The sequence below is a fragment of the Apostichopus japonicus genome, chromosome 20, assembly GCF_037975245.1.
Source record: "Apostichopus japonicus isolate 1M-3 chromosome 20, ASM3797524v1, whole genome shotgun sequence".
Classification (NCBI taxonomy): domain Eukaryota; kingdom Metazoa; phylum Echinodermata; class Holothuroidea; order Aspidochirotida; family Stichopodidae; genus Apostichopus; species Apostichopus japonicus.
Window position 1 is genome coordinate 29,002,227 of NC_092580.1, and position 19,394 is coordinate 29,021,620.

Genomic DNA, 19,394 nt, shown 5'->3' on the forward strand with positions numbered 1-19,394 from the left:
TTTGTTATATATCGACTCCTGTAATATCATAAAAACTTGCTAAAGGTTGCATTGAATTTGATTTCATTGGACATCAAATCTCGCACGACACGCTTTCTTTATCAAATCGACGAAAATTAGCATTTTGAGCGCAAACCACGGAAAATCAAATAAACTATAGCTTTTCATCACAGCAAAGTATATATAGAAAACGGAAAAACGTAATCAAACCTGCCCACCCCCCCCCCCCCCCGCTTCTTCAAAGAAAAAAACAAAATAGAATATATCCATACTCTTTTAGACCCAATTTCAAAATCCTCGCAATTAAATCGTTTTGTACTTTTTTTACGAGACAACTGAGAAGCAATATAAAGAAAAAGCCGAAACAACATGCCAATTTACTGTATGTACTAAAAGATTTAACAACCCTATATTTCTTCTTTATTTTGCCATCTGCACGAGGCGCATGGCAATTACGTTTTCAAAAGTCTGTGGCTCTTCGGTAGACATGTCAACCAAACACTGACATTACCATAAAACACTGTTCTGCTTAATTTGTGCAAAAACTATTAAAATGGTCATTTTTCCTTTCTGTATGTTTTTTTTATTTTTATTTTTGTGCAACCCAATAATCGTTACGTTTTTTGTTTTCTTGCGTACCTCAAACGGTAGTAACTTGCATACAATCGTTATACAATGTCGTTAAGTTTGGAAATAAGCTTTTCATTTCGGATATTGCATATCCCAAGAGTTTCAGAGATGATGGTTTTATATTGATTGATAGTTTTCGCTATTCTATTTAATTGGCTTATCTCTAATCCCTCTAAGTTACTGCCGAGAAAACTAACAGTATAATCAGAATTTGTTGTTCATTTTCTCTCTCCACCTCTCTCTCTATCTCTCTCTGTAAAAGGTCTGTCAAAATTGATGATTCTTTGATCAGTAGAGTCTCAGGTATGATTGTTTTTATATTGATTTATAGCATTTGCTATGTTAATTGACTTATCTTTCATCCAACAAGCTACTGGAACTAACTAATTTCATTAAAAAACTTCTGTTATTGTTTTCTTCCTTTTTCTAGCTGTAAATGGTCAGTTAAAATTGAATGAATTAATGAATTAATGTGCAGCAAGTGGTATGACAGATATATAATTAATTATGATAGAAAGCTTATAATACACATTCACACCGGTAGAATCACTGTGGCTTATTGGAACCGACCTAGTTCTGCGACACGAAGGTCATCCAAATTTGAATATTATTAATCTTTTTGTTTTGTTATTTAAACCAATAACACGATGAATTTTAGTCAACTGATCTAAATTTGATTAAACCGCATGATGCTCTTTTCAATGTTGTTGTCTAGTTTGAATAAAGTAGACATACTTCGACAATTCATGAACGTTCATTTTATACTTACCTTTCTGCCATTTTGCAGGTAACCGCTTGGCGAAGGTGTGGCCCTTATCCGGGTCCCTTTCATCGATGGTATAAGCTGCGGGTCCTGGCCCGAGTGTTTCTGATTTGATATTTCTACTCGACCCGAATGATTTTGATGTACATTTTCCAAAATCTCCTTTATGCTGAGGTTCATAGTGGTTCGAGCCTGGTGTCAGGACACCTGTAGTTGATACAAAATACATGCCTCTCTACAGTAATTGAGTATAGATATTATATTGTGTAACTGTCCCTTATACACTTGTAACAACGTTACAACTATATTAAGCCGATAGTATGTAAGGTGCTCCTGATGTATAGTGCGTGGTCGCCCTATAAGGATTCGACCCTGATGCAGGGGCGTATCCAGGATTTTCCAATAGGGGGGGGGGGGCGTCAGGCATGAATGATCGCCGTCCTGGGGGATGGGTCTAAGGGGAGGGGTGGACAATTTTTGCTTTCGAAGAAAGGCTGAAATGCAAAATGGTGCCATATGCATGGGCGGCGATCCGTACTTCCGAGTGGGGGGGGGGGGGGATATGACCTTGTTGACTATCTAAGCGTAGCGCCACCATAGGTTGGCGCGAAGCGTACAAGAAAATTTTGGGATTTACAAACCCTCTAGATGGCCGGAAACGGCACTTCCCGAGGTTTCCAAGCGGCATATACCCAACTTTAAAATAGGGATGTCATGTCCGAAATATCTCATAATCAGGATCCAAAATACCTTTTTTTTTAATTTCGGGTGTTATTTTGGGAAAATTGCCCCTGTCAATCTTGTTTCAGGCGCAACTTTAGAATGTTCGAGAGCTCTTTATATTATTCGATGAAGAAAATGGCCTCATGCAGGCTATTATAGGCCTATACACATGCAATACACAATTACACATAGTTACATTCCTAGGTACCGATTGCTAGGGCATCCAGGTGAAACGTAATACACATTAACCTGGTAACATGAGATTCTCAGCTGTTCGAGGGAACATGTACGTGTGTAGGCCTACTATAGGGCCTATATGAATACTATGAGGGTGCATATATGTACTATATCAATACCGTGGGCGCAATAATACATTTTGTTGTTATAGGGCCAATGAAGCCTACAGTCAACTATTCTTGCTTTATAAAGACGCTTTATTTACGACGTTTATGGTAGGCGAGAAATGAAGCTAAAAAGAGCCGTACATTAACGATGATGCATAAATGTAAGCATGAAAATATTCTTATCCCTGGCATTTGGTGGGGGGGGGGGGGGATATGGTGTATTACATCCCCTCCACCCATTTTCATGGGGGATATATCCCCCTTCCCCCCCCCCCCAGGATCGCCGCCCATGGCCATATGTGATCCATTTTTCGACCTTAAAGCAGCATTTTGCGTTGGGTCGCTTTTTTCCACTTTTTTAACATGTGCATCGATTTTTTTACATGTATCAATCATAAAACAGCAATCTAAGATACCATCCAAGTTTCACCCTGCCAAGAGCGTTAATTAGCGAGTAATTAACGATTTATGTCGATAAATGAGAAGAGTGTCCTCGACAAATTTCACAGTTAAAATTAATCGCATACAATTCCGCCAAACCCACTAGTTTGAATTCAACCAATCAGAGATGCAGGTTTAGTTATGAGCCGTTGCTAAAAATAGATTCAAGACTTCGCGTTGGTTGTACCAGGGAGTTGTTATGCAACTCCCTGGTACAACTGCCATATAGACTGTACACAAATCAAGCGTGGTGTTATATTACGTATCTGTCAATGACGTTCGTAGTGTTTAAATATTCATATTATGGGCGAGGTTTATTGGGTTCCCAACGGAAAATAACTTGGAGAACAACAAAGTTGAAAGTTGCAATTTTTTCGACTTTTATGCCACCATTTGAAGTAAAATATAAATAGATTAGCTAGTTATGTATGTCGTTATGGCAAAGTGGAATCAGTGAGGTTGAGAAAAATCATAGAAAAGGACGCAAAATGCTGCTTTAATAATAAGCAACATTTCCAGTAAATATGGACACAAAATGCACAATTTAGTATGGCTGGCATGTCACTTAGTGTTTATAGTGATAATACAAACACAATTACCATCTATGTTTCTAAAACTATTATGCCGCCGAACTTCGCCAGAACCTTTTTTGGCAAACAAAAAATAAAGCATACGGGAGGGGGGGGGGGGGTGAGCGATCACCGACAAGTCACTTAAAGGTCGTCATCAATTTTTTTATTTTTTTTTTTGCTAAACTTTTTTTTTTGGTGACGGCCAATAGGGGGGGGGGGGCGCGCCTGTTGCGCCCCCCTGGATACGCCCCTGTGATGTTATAATGACTAGTGCAGGCATTTCAACAATTCAACAAAGTCCCATTTTCACTGCAGTAAGCCTCGCACTCTCTATAAAAGGAAACACGCATATAGATATGTAGCGAAAACTGTACAGTTGATATCAATATCGATCAAATCTTTATAATATGATATCAATATCCATCCAATCTAACTTGATATCAATATATATCCAATCTAACTTGAAATCAGGATGAAACTGTAAACTAAAATACATCAATGGCCTTAACTCTAAGAGATTTGATATACGTATTAATGTTAGTCCCTGTACTGGCATATTAAATGCCACCGTGAACAAATGCGGCATTTCATTTGGTACCGTTTGTTAATCTCTAAAGAAATTTTTCTGTAAAATAAGGTTTTGTATATCATAGCTATGTAGGGAAGAGGGGTCAATCTCGGGTGATGAAGAGGGGGGGGGGCGGTTCGGGTTAGAGGGGTTGGGGGACAAACTTTCAAGCGTTTTGTGGAAGCAAACCGCATAATAACTTCAAAACGCCCCAAAAAAAGAAACGCATTTCCATTCTGTATCACAAATACCTATATTGGAATTTTGCATCAATCGGCACTTTTTAGTTAATGTTAACAAAATTAAAGAGCTTAGTTAAGGGAACTTTATCATTCAGATAATCTTCACCTCTCAAAACATTTCACTTTTCAAATACCAAACTGTCCACTTCCCGCACATCCCCCCCCCCCCCCTCCTTCCCCATTCCATTTCCCGGCTCTACCACCTCTGTGTGAAGGTAATTGTATTCCAACGCTTCACGTCCGGAATTTCTAATCTTACTTTCTTACCGAAATATTCAGCTGTATTAAACAATGCTTGAGTAATGTCCAAACTCATTTCAACATTCAGTTAGAGAACTAAGCAGCGGGGGCGGACCTAAACATGCCCACATGAAAAATCTGTCATCTTTAAATACACTCGGGATTTCAAAATCTAAGCATTTTTTAATGCCAAGTGCAATACGCCGTATCCAATTAGAATTAATGTCACACGCCCTGTTACATTGAAGAATGTGGTTAACACGACGACATGGATATATTAAAAAGCCTTGAAGAATGAACTACAAACGAGCAAAATATAATTTCGTCCTCGTTACTGCTATACTGTCGTATAGTGCTATATATATATATATATATTTATATATTTATATTTATATATATATATATATATATATATATATATATATTTATATATATTTATATTTATATATATATATTTATATTTATATATATATATATATATATATATATATATATATATATATATATATATATATATATATATATATATTTATATATATATATATTATATATATATATATATATATATATATATATATATATATATATATATATATATATATATATATATATATATATATATATATATATATATATATGCAGTCTTCATCATGGGCTTGGCACGTGCACATCTTGCTTCCATATTTACCAAGTTATTATCTGAATCTTTGTATGTCGAACGTTATCTCGGGTATCTTTTAGGTTATGACGGCCCAAGCTAAAGGTGTGTATTTAACCACAAAGTGAGTTATTCGTCTTGTAAAATAAAACTGAGGGAGTTCTTCAAGTTCTTTGTTACAATACATCGTGCCACAAAGATGTTAGACAAAAATTTATATCAGAATATATGCATTGATTTCGCCATGTTAGAAATGAACTCTCTTGACGATGCGTCTAACCAAAGTTAGTCATTAAAACACACGGACGTCCAATAACGGAAGTATAGTCGTGCACAGCTCTGAGATGAGGGAGGGTGGGACGGATCAGGCGGGCAACAGTGACTGCACCGTGACGTCATGAAAAATGACCACCCTGAAAAGTTCTTTCTGGGATGGTCCCCGCCTTTCCCCATGCAGGTGTGCTAATATTTGGTATCATGTCCTTACCATGAGTGTCCACTGGTTCCACGAGTTGACTAGGATGTCCAACATTGATTCCATCCAGGTGACGAGATGCAACACTCAGGCTAGGGGCGTGCTTTCCGGTGTTCATATAAGTTACGTTGTACTTAGCAGGTCCCAAACTGCACGTCTGGTGAACGTCCGCTGGGAGCAAGAGAACGATAAATGAATTATTCAATTTCACTGAACATCTCATTTCCGGGGACGAAACCACTTGTACAAGCAATAGGGGTGAGGATATGGGGGGAGGGGGTTGTCTGTGTCGTTCAGTGGAAGGTCTGAAGGTATGGGTTCACATCTCCTTTGAGATCCCTTGGTAAAATAAACGGTGCTTCGATGCCAAATTTTCTTATATTTCTATATTTTGACAAACACTTGTTAGGTTGTACCGCATATAGATGTTATATATTTGTGTACTTTAATTTAGGAATTGTTGTAGTACTCTGCGTGCCAGTTGGGTGGCTGAGCCCCCCCCCCCCCGATTTATGCCGGGGACGGGATTTAGCCAGACGTATACGTGGTTATGCCCCTACCTCATTGGTAACGCACGTAGGGTTATGGTGAGTGTCCTGGGTTATTGGATATAGAGGGCAAGCTTTACAAACATATTATTACACATGATATCAATGGTGACCCAGTGATTACCAATAAATGCTCTGCATTTATATGTTGTAACAAACCCATGTCCAGTCGCGGTGCATTAATGCCACATCATGCTACACGATATATCTTGAGAACGTATAATATAATATGGTGTGACTTAGCTGGTTTACATATATAGTCGTACAACAGCTTCATAACATCGTTAACTTACGTAGTATGGAGCCTAAAATAAAACGAGTAAGGTTTAAATTCTTAACTATTGACTAAAGCTCATTGACTTTTCTAGGCTAACTACTGGATACTGATTTTGAGGCACGTTGCAGGGAGAAAGGAAACGCATAGAAAAAAAGGGAAATGTTTGCTCCGAAGCTTAAACACTCTAAGAAACCAAATAATACATATATGTTAATATTTAATAGGACAATATGGTTCACGGATACTAACACTGAACATGCGCATATTAAGTTATTAAATATATGTTAGTAACAACTACATGCAAAAATGTGAATTCAATCAGTGCTAAATAACACAAAGTTTGACCAAGGAACGGAGATTTGACAACCAACTTTCTCACGACTTACTTTGGCTACGGTGTGGAAGAGGGATAGAAGGGGTTGGGTAGGAGGGGCGGGGGTGGGGGGGGGGGCAGCGGCGGTCTTGCCTAAGCGGCTCTATAGTTAGAGGGTCAGTTCTTCAGGTCTAAGATACTAACGTGTGCTTCCATATGGCCATGTTCTCCCCTTTTCTTTCAATGATATCGTCTTATCCTTCCAGGTCAGTTCACTGCTGGTGTTATAATCTGATGCACCAGGAGCCGTCGGTGCTGAAAATAAGCAAATACAAACACACAGAATTAATGTTTCTCTTCAAGTTATCTCCGGATTGCATCATAGGATGCGATGATAACATACATAGCCTATCCCTTCTACCAATATTTTATTTCAGGATATAACATATTTAAAATACCATATTGATTGGATGCGCGCATGAAAAATTCATAAAGGCACATTCAAATTTGCCTTACTTATTCTTCCTAGTTGATAAATGTCTTCAATTCTAAACACCCAAAACAGTTAGTTCCCTAACCTCTTCATCGGGCATTTGGCTGACACGTTCTCCTTATCTCGAGATATATATGACCCAGTTTTAACATGAAGGACTCCCATGGGGAAATATTTGATGTCTGAAGCTTCGTCAACTATAGCATTAAACCCTACCTACATATGGAAATGATCACATAAGCTTGTCTTTACCTGATGAATGTGCGAATGTGAGTAGCACATGCGCAGTTTACAAATCCTTTTCTTGGATCTCGTATACATTCTCATAGTACATGAGGTGGACATTGAATTTGATCGCATGGCAAAATGAAACGCCTTCGCTGGTTTTCTACAGTTTGTTTCTACTCTTTTTTGTTTTTAGTTAATAACATGTAAATACCAAAATTAAATACAAATGATATAAACAAAACAAATAAATGACGTGTTCTGAAAGTAACTAATCTAGCGTTTTGTTGTTACTTTTGCTGTTGTTGTATTGTTTGGATTGAAATGTTATCATATAATCCTCATATGAATTGTCGAGGGTGTTATAGAAGAGCTGTTATGTATATGACACCACTCCAAACTACACACATTCTACATTGGGTAAGTTATATAAGTATACCTTGACCATGTTTGCTTTTTGGACATTCAATAAAGTTACCTTTAAAGAAGTCTTTGTTCGACATGTTGACCAATTTAATCGAATATATTACTTCATACAAAATATGAAATTGATGAATTTGAAACACTCTGCTACATTTCATCATCAAATTAACGTCAAGTTTATTATTCTCTTCTCTGTAATTTTTGTTCTTTCTATTATTTATTTATTCTCACTCAGCTGAAAAACATCTCATTCCAAACAAAACGTGTATAGCTCGATACGCGTATAGGCAAGATATCCGATAAGAGATAAGGCACATGATACAAATTCAAGATCTTCATTACCCATAGCCTTCTCCCCTCCCATATACCCGCCCCCTTATTGCCTATCTCTTCCACCCCACCCTTCCCCGTCTCCCTCTCCCCGTCCAGCCCCCCTGACTATAGTGCGTCCATCATTATTGTCTGAGTGCTTATAAGTCTATATGATTCCACATACCAGAAAGTATATCCGGCAGTTAAAATCTAACAAACAAGACCTATAGTTCCAACAGTTTTTAAGGGTTGACCGAGAGCATTGGAACATCAGTTGATAATAAACAATACGATATATTATAATTAATATTTTCATGTAATAATGTAATCTATATTGTTTTCTTACCTCGAGGTAAGCGAGATCTTCCTACAATTGAATACCTCGGAGACGAGAAACAGCTAATCTCTGTCTTTGGTTGATAGTCAGCAGGGCCAGGGAGAGGCACAGCTATCATGGAACGATAACAAAAGTAAAAAAGAGGTCAAGGAAGTTTTAGCATGTTTCGTAGTTTCATCGGTAATATGAAGTTTCTGTCGGAGTACTCGGGACCAGTGTTTTAATTCACATCTTGGTATTACTTTATCTGTAATGGCAAACGTCTGTCTTCTTTCAATGACTATTAGCAGGGTTGGATCCATGAATTAAAAAAAGGAGCGGGTGTGGTACTAGGGGCCGGTTAAGCCGACAGAGTCCAATGTAATGGGTATGAAGGCCGTAACACTGTAAAATGCATTAGACGCCATTGGTGCATTGTACATATTTAGGCTATGAATATATATATATATATATATATATAAATATATATATATATATATAAGTATATATATATATATAAGTACTCACAATAACCTTTTAGTCATGGACGATGACATTTCGTGAAACCGGTCGATCGCTTAGGTAGCATTACTGTGACTCGAACACGGAAGTAAATCACTTCATAAATCATTACAAGGCACTTTCATAAAATAAAAACACGCTAACGGCTGATGGAGTGCATAATCAATATCTTTAAGGAAATTGAATGTATTTCGATTTTTTCGATTTCACAAAATGTTGAAAAGTAGCACGAAATCAAACAAAGCCTTCAGCAAGCTTTTTATCATTTATTTTTTGTTGTCTTTTTCCCATGCAGTCTCTTGTAATCGATATGGGAAGTCTCTGAACCTTATACTGTTAAAAACACGCCTACAAACAATCTAAAGGCAATTGTTTGTTAAGACAAGAAGTAAACTAACATACCATTAATATTTCACTTCTACATGAAGACGGAAACATTTACACAAGATGTTTTTTTTTCTTCTACCATATTGTCCACTAGACGTTTTAAATTTCACCAATCATGTTCGGCCTTACGCTTTCTTTAATTTTCGTTTTTTGTTCAAGGCAGCCAATTAAATTTCCTTTTCCAACAGGAAGGAATGTCAGTTAACATACGCCATGGACGTCTCCAACCGCAAGGATCATGTGACAAGAATCTCAGACATCGTGACTACGATCCATCTTTGAAAATTATTTTAAGAAGACCTATACACACATACTTTTAGAATTATGGCAACTTGATGTTTTTTATATTTTGGGGAATGGGGATGGGATGGGGGCTTGAGTGCAGGTGATGGCTGTTATTTTACAGTAATATACGTCTTGAAGATTATCTTTCTATGACATCATCCATCCCAACCCCCCCCCCACCTCCCTTGTCGTGATCTCAATTACCAATGTTCTTAAATACATGCCGATATATCTCACCCAAATCTGTGTAAACTGAGGTTTCGACTATATATGAGCATCGTGGCTACATATTTTAAGGTGATTAGAACACATATCTACAAACTCTTCCAAGGTCATAGCCATCTATAGTTTACATCAAATCAGCTGATTTCTCTCAACGTCAGATAAAGGTTGTACAAAACAGATTTTCCATTTTGTAGACAGTTTTTAGTAATAATGCCACAACATATGTTTAGAGCTTTCTTAGAGCTTAGAGCTTCTTCAACATATGTTAACGTGTCGGTTAGTGTTCTTACCATGCTGTGTCAACGGAACTCCCCCTCTCGGAACAATATACTCCCCCATTGCATTCCTCTCTATAACTGTTGGGAACAAAATATATATATGCAGCTTAATTCAATAACATAGGCTCAGAAAGAGAGAGAGATAAACCCGCACACGTACACACACAAGATCAAGAAACGACTGATAACAAGGCAATTACTCATTATTCGATGGCAAAGGTAAGACGCATATATACTCTTTACGGTGCATTTTTAAACTATAACATAGAAATACAAACTAAACTCGTTCTGGTATATAGGTACAATTAGACAGTGCAACTGCCTTCAATCGAACAATGTAAAATGACATGCTACCTAACTTGAAACACGATTGCAATAAATTATCAAAGGTGAATAAATTTCCCCTTTTAACGCCTCGTTTACATTGCTTTCATTACATTTCCTGAGTTCAATATAGCAACAAACCTATAATCTGATATCCCACTTCCACATGTGCCAACCCACCCACACCCACACACGCACGCCTACACACGCATACACTTACGCACCAATACAAACAATATTGGTATATTGAGCCCCTTGGTGAAAAGAAAACACTTTTTTTTTTGAAAACGATGATTTCAGTAGTCTAGATCAAGTCTTTTTTTTTCAGAGCCGACAAAACAAGCGATTAAGCCTAATTTACTTCATATAATTCGCTTTCCGTTACCACTCATGCCTAGCCTATCTTTCGTTTGCCTAATCTAATTGGACCTTTAGAGGATCGCATTGTAAACAGATCGAAAAAAAACATATATCAGACTGCAAGGCGGATTTCAAATTCTAACTCAATCTTGAGGATACAGTAGAACATATAGTCAGTATTGCGAAGTTCGGAACACTGCGAAGTTCGGACACCCTAAGAAATACACGATTTCACCATGACAACCTACAGGAAGAGCCAAATTTCACCAAAAAGTACGAAGCTACAGTTATTTTCTCTCCAAAATGACCCGTTTGTAAGTAAGTAGGCCTACATTACATATTTGTCAATAAAATGACAGAGATCTATGAAATCTGTTATAATTACTGAAAGAGCAACTGCGCCACCAATTTTATCACCAGCGCCACACTGTGGGTTGGGTGTCCGAACTTCGCAATACTGTAGCAAAGAAATACCTGTTCCACAATCACGAAGAATATTCTTGGAATACAACATGAAAACAGTTTGCAGGAAAGAAAGTTTGGCGGTGTATCGAAATATAACACAATTTTCCCACCATATCAAGTATATTTTCAGGTGATTTAGATCAGAAGATATAGTTTTGGGGTGTTTTAAGGCTAAGGTGTCCGAACTGGGAAGTGACTATGCTACTTCATTGCTAGAGTCCTTTACTGTTCTTGCTGAACAACCCAAAGATCTACCCCAGCTGTGTCTAGTATTGCTCTTTTTGTCACGCCCGTCCTGAGATTTTAACTTTTTAGTTAAAAGAATATGGTCATTAATTAAAATTAGAAAAACAAATATTCCATATAAACTTCTTTGAAGGAAACGATATAATACGTCTCTGAAGTAAAACTACAAATCTGATCGTATACCTGGATGTTTTGTGAGTTTCTCTTGGGCGTCCGACATCACTGTCAAGGCGTCGTTTGGACTGGCTTTCCCGCCATTAATCCCATCAAAATTACCTTCTTCAATGACTGTTTCCATGATTGTGTTTCTTAAAAATAAAATGAAGAGTTAACAAAGCGTATTCATTTTTCTCATTTTCTTGGCGAACTCCTCTGGTGAGAAGAAGAATAATTGTACGTTCAAAGGTTATTATGTTATACGCAGGTTACACCCGGACCAGTCTTCGTTGTTCTGTACTATGTGGCAATATTCGGTATTTGTACATGTATTTGCATTAACGTACAGTGTATGTGTTTGTTTTGCGGGTTTAGTAACCGTATACACGTCATAATACTGCAACATACAAATCAAACTTTCTACGCGCGATGTTGAATTCCACTGCGTATTTAATCCTATTCAAGGATGTGTATAAATAATTGGGTAACTAATGCGCACAACTGCATATTGCGTAGTCGAACCCAGGGATATTTTACGGCGCCAAAGGCGCTATATACTTGAATTCTTACTGAAGGTGAAGCCGTACTGTAATTTTATTACCGTATTTTAGAAATATTATGTTATGCATCACAGATAAGGTACATCGTAACTGCAAACAAATTCGGATACATTGGAGTGATTCTCCATCTTTTCTTTTCTACATCTATATGTCTTCTTAGAAACACTACAGTTTCCTCTCAGATATCCAAATTAACATGTAAATCATGCCTGAGTCCTTGTCACTTTTCGCGCTCCTGTTACAGTTCCTTATGTGTACTACGTGGTGGAAGAGGGGGGGGGGGGGGGAGAGTGACGGCCGCCATCATATAAATACAGCAAAGCAGTTTCACGAACTGAACATCCAAGTCAAACGAATACGCCGACGCATATACGCGCAAGTTGGCTTTGTCATGAAGTGCTTACGAACGCAAGAACTCATACTGCCCAACACGTATTGGTGTGCAGACGCGCGCGTGTACTGGCTACACGTTTTTGTGTGTGAAAGGTATTTACAGTTATAAGGCTTCACGTACGGAGTGTTAGCTCAGTGGTTAACACCGGTGCCTTTCAATCATAAGGTCCCCGGTTCGAGTCAATCCCAGATTAATGTATGTCGTCCAGTTACAGAGTTGTTGACAATTAACAATTCATATATCATGGACGTTAAATATGAATGTGAGAGAAGGACTTCGGTCAGCTTGCGGCTTTGATAAGCCAATTAGGCTTCTTCGCGAGTTCCTGCTTGCAGGAGGATCTAATATACATACATTCATACATACACTTTTCAGTATAAGAAGTCACGTATCTAACGCCTTTCGAAACTGTTTACAATTCTCTGCTGACATATCCCTGGTTATAGCACAAACGATTATAGTTATAATTATTACCAGCGTGTGCATATTAAAGTAATTACGAAATCAGAGATCTGTTTTTAACCTGAGAGGGGGAGGTGGAGGAGGGGGGGGGCAGGATTGCTCCCCTCCTCCGCTGTCCAATTATCATCATTTCAGCTGGGTCCGTTGAATTTAGCGTAACAGTGCAAGGAAACTTCAATTGATCAAATTTTAGTTCCACATGCCATACAGATCTGAAAGTTTATATCTTAATTGTAGAATATTAAATAAACAGTATAATGGAAAATACACATAAAATAGCCTCTATTCAATAGCAGGCCTTCAAAGCCAAAATATTGACATTTTATCTTTATATTTTGGCTGTTAAGACGAAATGTTGACTATTTTCATCTTATAAAGTACAGTTTGCCATAATTTTTTCTCTTGCCTTTTTTAACTTACGTGGAAACGTTTTTCGACTTATTATCTCAAATTTACTATTTGTTAAGTTGTCTAGGTTAAACTGTTTATGCCAGGGCTTCGACATATTAGTTTGACCTTTCTTGACTTTGCATCTCGACATCTCGACCTTTATGTTCAATATTTCGACTTAACATACATATCGAAGCTGCAATGGCCGAGTGGTTAAGGCGTTGGACTCGAAATCCAATGGGATCTTCCCGCGCAGGTTCGAATCCTGCTTGCAGCGAAAAAGTTTTTTTTATCCTTGACGAGCGGTCTAAAAGATTCATTTTGAAGCTAGCCCAAACAAAAACCTCTCTTTATTACATAAATATCTATTAAAATTGGAACCCTTTTGTCATACGTTCAGTATTTTTGGTAAGCCATTTTCTTTAATTTAGTTAATGTATGTTTCGAATGGACAAGAAGCTGTAGGAACATCATTTAAGGTATTTTTCACATTGTCTTCAACACAAGTTGTAATCCAAGGGGTGGGGAATCAAAACTTGAATTATCACCATTATTATTATAAGTCTAGATGGACTAGTTCTTGATAAGACTTTCCCCTTGCTATTTCTGAAACAAGCCATCCCCTCGCCCCCCCCCCCTGCTACAAAAAAAAAAAACCCACATAAATATAGACAGTCGGGCCTCAAAAGCAGGGTAACAATATTGCCGAATTGACCGTTCCTTGAACATGTTTTAGAATAGTAGCAGGTCAGCAGTTCTTTTTTGTTGACGATCTTTCTAAGGCCGATCTTCAAGAAAAGAAAAAGGGGCAACAAAAGCTAAAAAACTGTACGAGAATGGTACTAGTAAACTAAGATTTATTGGCTGTAGATGGCGTGATTCGACCGCAAAGCCCTACGAGTTTTAACTTTTACGGAATTATGTACACTCCTCTTTGGCTGCTGAAAAAGGATATTTCATTTTCTTAAAAAAAAGTAAACTTTTGTAAAATTGGAGCCATAATGTCCTTCTCGATGTTGATAAATGTCTAGCACACTTACCACGTTCTCCAGGAGACTCCCAATAGATTAACGTCCCGGCAAGATGGTTTATCTTTTCATTGGTCATGCACCACTCTCTTTCAAAATTTTATTGTTTGGACAGAGGGGACACCTCCGACGGATTTGACTTTACTTTCTTTTGCTCTTTTTTTGAAATCCATCCTATTTCATATTCACGTTTCACGACGATGGGTCACAGTTAGCAACTACCAGTATACCCTCTTCCATATAATTTCAATGCAAGTGGGGCTTACTACAAATTGCTACACACAAAAACTTGGCCTTATGTTGGTCAAACCATTGTTTTCAGAGAAGTAATCTTGCTTCTGAGCAAACTCGGGGTATTATTTCTCTTTTTCTCAAACCAGACAAAAATCCTCTTCATCTGACAAATTATCGCCCTATCACACTTTTGAACACCGATTATATATAAAATGGCAGCGAAAGCTATCGCAAATACACTTAAAAATATTTTAAACAAGTTCACCGGCCCAAATCAGACGGGTTTTTTAAAGGGCAAGTTTTAGGCGAAAATATATATACGTTTTGTTTTGGATTTTATTGATTATAATAAATATCATAATATTCATGGATTTCTTTTCCTCTTAGATTTCGAAAACATTTTTAACACTATTGAGTCGAGATTTTTACGATCAACACTGAGTTTTTTCAACTTTGGTACTGATTTCAAAAATTTGACAAATCTTTTCTATAATAATAGTACAGCTTGTGTTTACAACAATAGTTACACTTCTGGGGGTTTCCAATTGAAAGAGGTGTCAGACAAGCTTGTCCTTTCAGTCCCTATTTATTCGTTCTTTGTGTTGAAATGTTGTCTTTGGAATTTAATTCTAACAAATGTTATAAAAGGTAATGAGAGATGGGCATACTAAACTTATACTTAGATTTCCCAACAAATGCTTCGGTTTGTCCATAACTCTCTTGGACCTAATAATTGCTTTGTAGTCATATGTTTTACAATACGCCGGTGATCCTGGTGGGGTTTCTTGATGAAATTGAATCTTCTTTACATAAACTGTCAACTTTCTCAATAACTTGGCATCTGGCCTTTCTATTAATATGCCAGAGTCAGTCATTAATATCTCAGATCAGAAAAAGTCAGACCTTTTCCCTTGGGGCCTTTTGTCAACAAGTAGCTTTCTTTTGCTTGAAATCACAAATAAATATTTCTTTTGGTCCTGTTTAATTTCGTGTTTTTTTTTTAAACCAAAACGCGAGTTATCTTTTTGGATTCAATTATATTAAGAAGTTTTCGAGACTAAAAAGCTGCTTCCGGCAGTGCATGGTCGGGTAGAGATCTTACTCCTATAGGCCGTATTACTTAACAAAGACGGTTTAAAAGCCATCAATATTAAGAGCTTTGTAAATCGTTTAAAATGTACGTGGATTCGGCGTTATTGTGATAATTGAAAAGGTTTGTGGAAGACATTCTTTGACTTTGATCTTGCCAAGTAATGATGGTAAAGATTTTTTGTATCGTTGTAATTGCGCCGCACTTGATTTTCGTACAACTAATCTATTTGTTAGGCAAGTTGTTCGTCCATGGTGTGTTGCAACATATAGTACACCTACTATAGAGCCCTGCTGATTTTAAGCGTCAATTGATTTGGAATAACTCTTGCATAAAGATAAATAAGGAGATTGTTTTTGATAAACATTTATAAGATGGAGGTATTTTATGTGTTCATGATTTTTTTTTATCAAGAGGTAGCATGTGCAATATACGTTTGATAGGTTGAAAGCCAATCATAATATTATGAACTTCCCCTTCACTCGTTATTGTGGAATCGATTAACGCTAGTCTGAGATCTTGGAGGATATAAACGGTGGCCTTAAAAGAAACCTTACTTAGACACAACTTAGGTGAGGATTTTTGTCTGACATATTACAGTTTTAATAGATATTTATGTAATAAAGAGAGGTTTCTGTTTGGGCTAGCTTCAAGATGAATCTTTTAGACCATTCGTCAAGGATACAAAAAAAAAGAAGCTATATCGCTGCAAGCAGGATTCGAACCTGCGCGGTAAGATCCCATTGGATTTCGAGTCCAACGCCTTAAACCACTCGGCCGTTGCAGCGTCGACATGTATGTTAACTAGAAATATCGAGCATAAAAGTCGAGATGTCGAGAGGCAATGTCAAGAAAGGTCAAAATAATATTTCGAAGCCTTGATATTAAAAGTTGAACTTAGACAACTCAAGAAATAGTAAATTTGAGATATTAAGTCGAAAAACGTTTTGAAGACATAACTAAAAACAAGCCATGAGAAAACATTATGGCAAACTATACTTTATAAGATGAAAAAAATCAACATTTCGTCTTAACAGCCGAAATATAGAGATAAAACGTCAATATTCTGGCTTTGAAGGCCTGCTAAGCAATAGAAGCTATTTTATGTGTATTATCCGTTATTTTGTTTCTTTAATATCCTACAATTAAGCAAGAAATATTTCAGCTATTGACGCTATTTAATAACCGTAAGAGAACATTTTCCGTGTAATATCTTCTGTGTGAATTCGCAGCAGTACATGAACCAAGGTAGCACAATGTCAAAGCATACTTACCTGGCGCAGGGATTTCCGTGATCATGACGGCGGAGCCCCCAGGGTGAGGCCTGTCCATTGCACTTTCGGAGGGGTTGACCCCTGCAATTCTCTCAAACGTGGAGAACTCGGGCGTATAATTTCTGGTAGTGGAGGACTGCGTTCGCGCTATCCTCCTTATATATAAACTAATTGCAACAAAAAGACAATTAAGTGTAGTATTGTACTCTTTGCCTGGCCCAGTCACCATACAATGTCGCAGGGAGGTTTTCAGATCTCGTCATGCAACCGATCACATGTAAAATCACCCTTCCCCCGCCTCCGCCCCTCCAATTCTACTTCCCCATTACACTTCACTACGGAACTACTTGAGATTGTATAATTGAGGATTAGCTGCAGTGTGTGATTTGGATTTGGAGAGAGTAGACGTATTTTGCGGCTCTCTCTCCTTTGCATGGTTTAACGTTGAGGGTTTTGTTAACAAAACCGTCGCGCTTGAACTATATGCTTCAGATAGTGTTGTGCCTGCCACCATTTGTCATGCTCTTTAACAAGCTTGTGTTCAATTACGTAACAAAAATTAGCACAGCATTTAAACAATGCTGTCGGGTCATCTTCAATTTCTTGTCACCTGCAAACGAAGCCTCTAGCACGTAAGTTGGTTTGTTTCTGGTGTTGTTGCGAGCACTTGATGGTTGCTGTACGATACCTGGCTTAAAATAATACTAGCCTAACCTACATTATTGTTGTAGGCATACGTTACACTTACAGGCGGCACTCATGTTGCATGAGCAGTATTTTGCTCGCTTTATGCTTTAACTTGTTAAAGCTTTGCAGTAGCAGTATTTTACTGTCTATCTGCGTTCTGCTTAACTTAATATTAGCAGTAGTTGCTAATTACGTTATAACTACCCAATTGGCATTTTGCTTCGGGGTTTAATTTTTAACTGTGATGGACTTAGAGTTCCAGGCAGGACCTGACTTACCTTCGCCTTCGGGAGAAGGAAGTTCTGGTACACAAATAGCCCAAAGCGATGTAAGAGATATGCTTGCTCAAATGATTAAATTGTTGTGCCACAGATTAAATTGTTGTGCCAGAAAGTTATTCCTGGCAATGAAGAAAAAGCTAAAAATGAGGTAGCAACCTCTGCTGAAAATCGACCTCTTTCTGAGGCTCGTTCTCTTCCCCCTCAAAACCAGGAGGGGATATCTTTGGACTATGATGATGAGCTTCTAGACTTGAAGACTCCATGTCAGTTTCGGGACCACCAGATAATACTGCTAATGAGAATGATGATCTCATCTCTCTTCTTGAAAGTTCTTCAGAACTTGAAAAGCAAACTGTACAAATCTCTACGGAGGAACAAACTGCTTTTAGTAATATTGTTTCTAGCCTAGATTTGGGCAATAAAGTCGGTACTGCGGTACAAGAAAAGGTTGCAAATTTGGTCAAAAATATTTGTTCCAAAAATTGGCACCACAAAAACTGAGAGAAAAGATGGAAAAATATCAACATCCAAGCAATATGGAACTATTGCAGACATCTCAAGTCAACAAATTGATCTGGGACAATATTCAGCTGCAAGCTAGAACCAAAGATTTGAGATTACAAAAGATGATGCATTGACTGGCAAGGCTAGTCAGGATAAGGAGAATATCCTGTTACAGTTGACATATGCCTTGGCCTTTCTTGGTTCATCTAACATAGACTTGAACCATTTTCGGCGTGATCTTTTCAAGCCGGAACTTAAGGCAGAGTATAAAAATCTTTGTTCAAACTCAGTGCCTATGTCTACTCTGTTATTTGGGGATGACATATCGCAGCAAGTGCGTGACATAACCGATGCAAATAGAATGAGCAAGTGTTGCTTAACTCCCACTAGGGGGAGAGCTAGAGGTGGAGGTTTTAGAGGTAAAATCAATTATCGTGGCCCATACAGAGGAGGCAACAGACGCTACCAGACTTTTTTAGGCCAGCGTCACCGGCAGTACACAAATCAACTGCCGAGAAATCCTCAGAAAAGCCTGAGGAAGTAACAAGAGGTAAGGTATGTGTCAATTCTGTTAGTGAACATTCTTTACAGCCTTGTAAAACAAAGCAATTACCCATTGGCGGCCGTTCGAAACATTTTCTACAGCACTGGCAAGAAATCACAACTGACTCGGTTATAC

The 19,394-nt window shown here is 37.8% G+C and overlaps 1 protein-coding gene and 3 non-coding genes across 4 annotated transcripts in view; 2 read left to right on the forward strand and 2 right to left on the reverse strand.

The window, feature by feature from the left end:
• LOC139961384 (uncharacterized) overlaps positions 1–12,130 on the reverse strand; it is a 27,784-nt gene extending 15,654 nt beyond the window's left edge. The window contains exons 1-6 of the mRNA XM_071960532.1: positions 11,839–12,130; positions 10,273–10,338; positions 8,594–8,695; positions 6,999–7,109; positions 5,669–5,827; positions 1,400–1,600 (exon numbers count right to left, since the gene is read on the reverse strand). Coding sequence (XP_071816633.1) covers positions 1,400–1,600; positions 5,669–5,827; positions 6,999–7,109; positions 8,594–8,695; positions 10,273–10,338; positions 11,839–11,953 — 754 coding nt within the window. The 5' untranslated portion in view covers positions 11,954–12,130. The remainder of the gene's footprint in view (positions 1–1,399; positions 1,601–5,668; positions 5,828–6,998; positions 7,110–8,593; positions 8,696–10,272; positions 10,339–11,838) is intronic.
• A 1,682-nt stretch (positions 12,131–13,812) lies between these two features.
• Positions 13,813–13,894, forward strand: Trnas-cga (transfer RNA serine (anticodon CGA)). The gene has a single exon. It is a non-coding gene; the product is annotated as a tRNA-Ser (tRNA).
• A 2,779-nt stretch (positions 13,895–16,673) lies between these two features.
• On the reverse strand, positions 16,674–16,756 carry Trnas-cga (transfer RNA serine (anticodon CGA)). Its single transcript has one exon. It is a non-coding gene; the product is annotated as a tRNA-Ser (tRNA).
• Positions 16,757–17,235: 479 nt separating this feature from the next.
• LOC139962325 (U1 spliceosomal RNA) lies at positions 17,236–17,400 on the forward strand. Its single transcript, XR_011791236.1, has one exon. It is a non-coding gene; the product is annotated as a U1 spliceosomal RNA (small nuclear RNA).
• Positions 17,401–19,394: the final 1,994 nt, after the last annotated feature.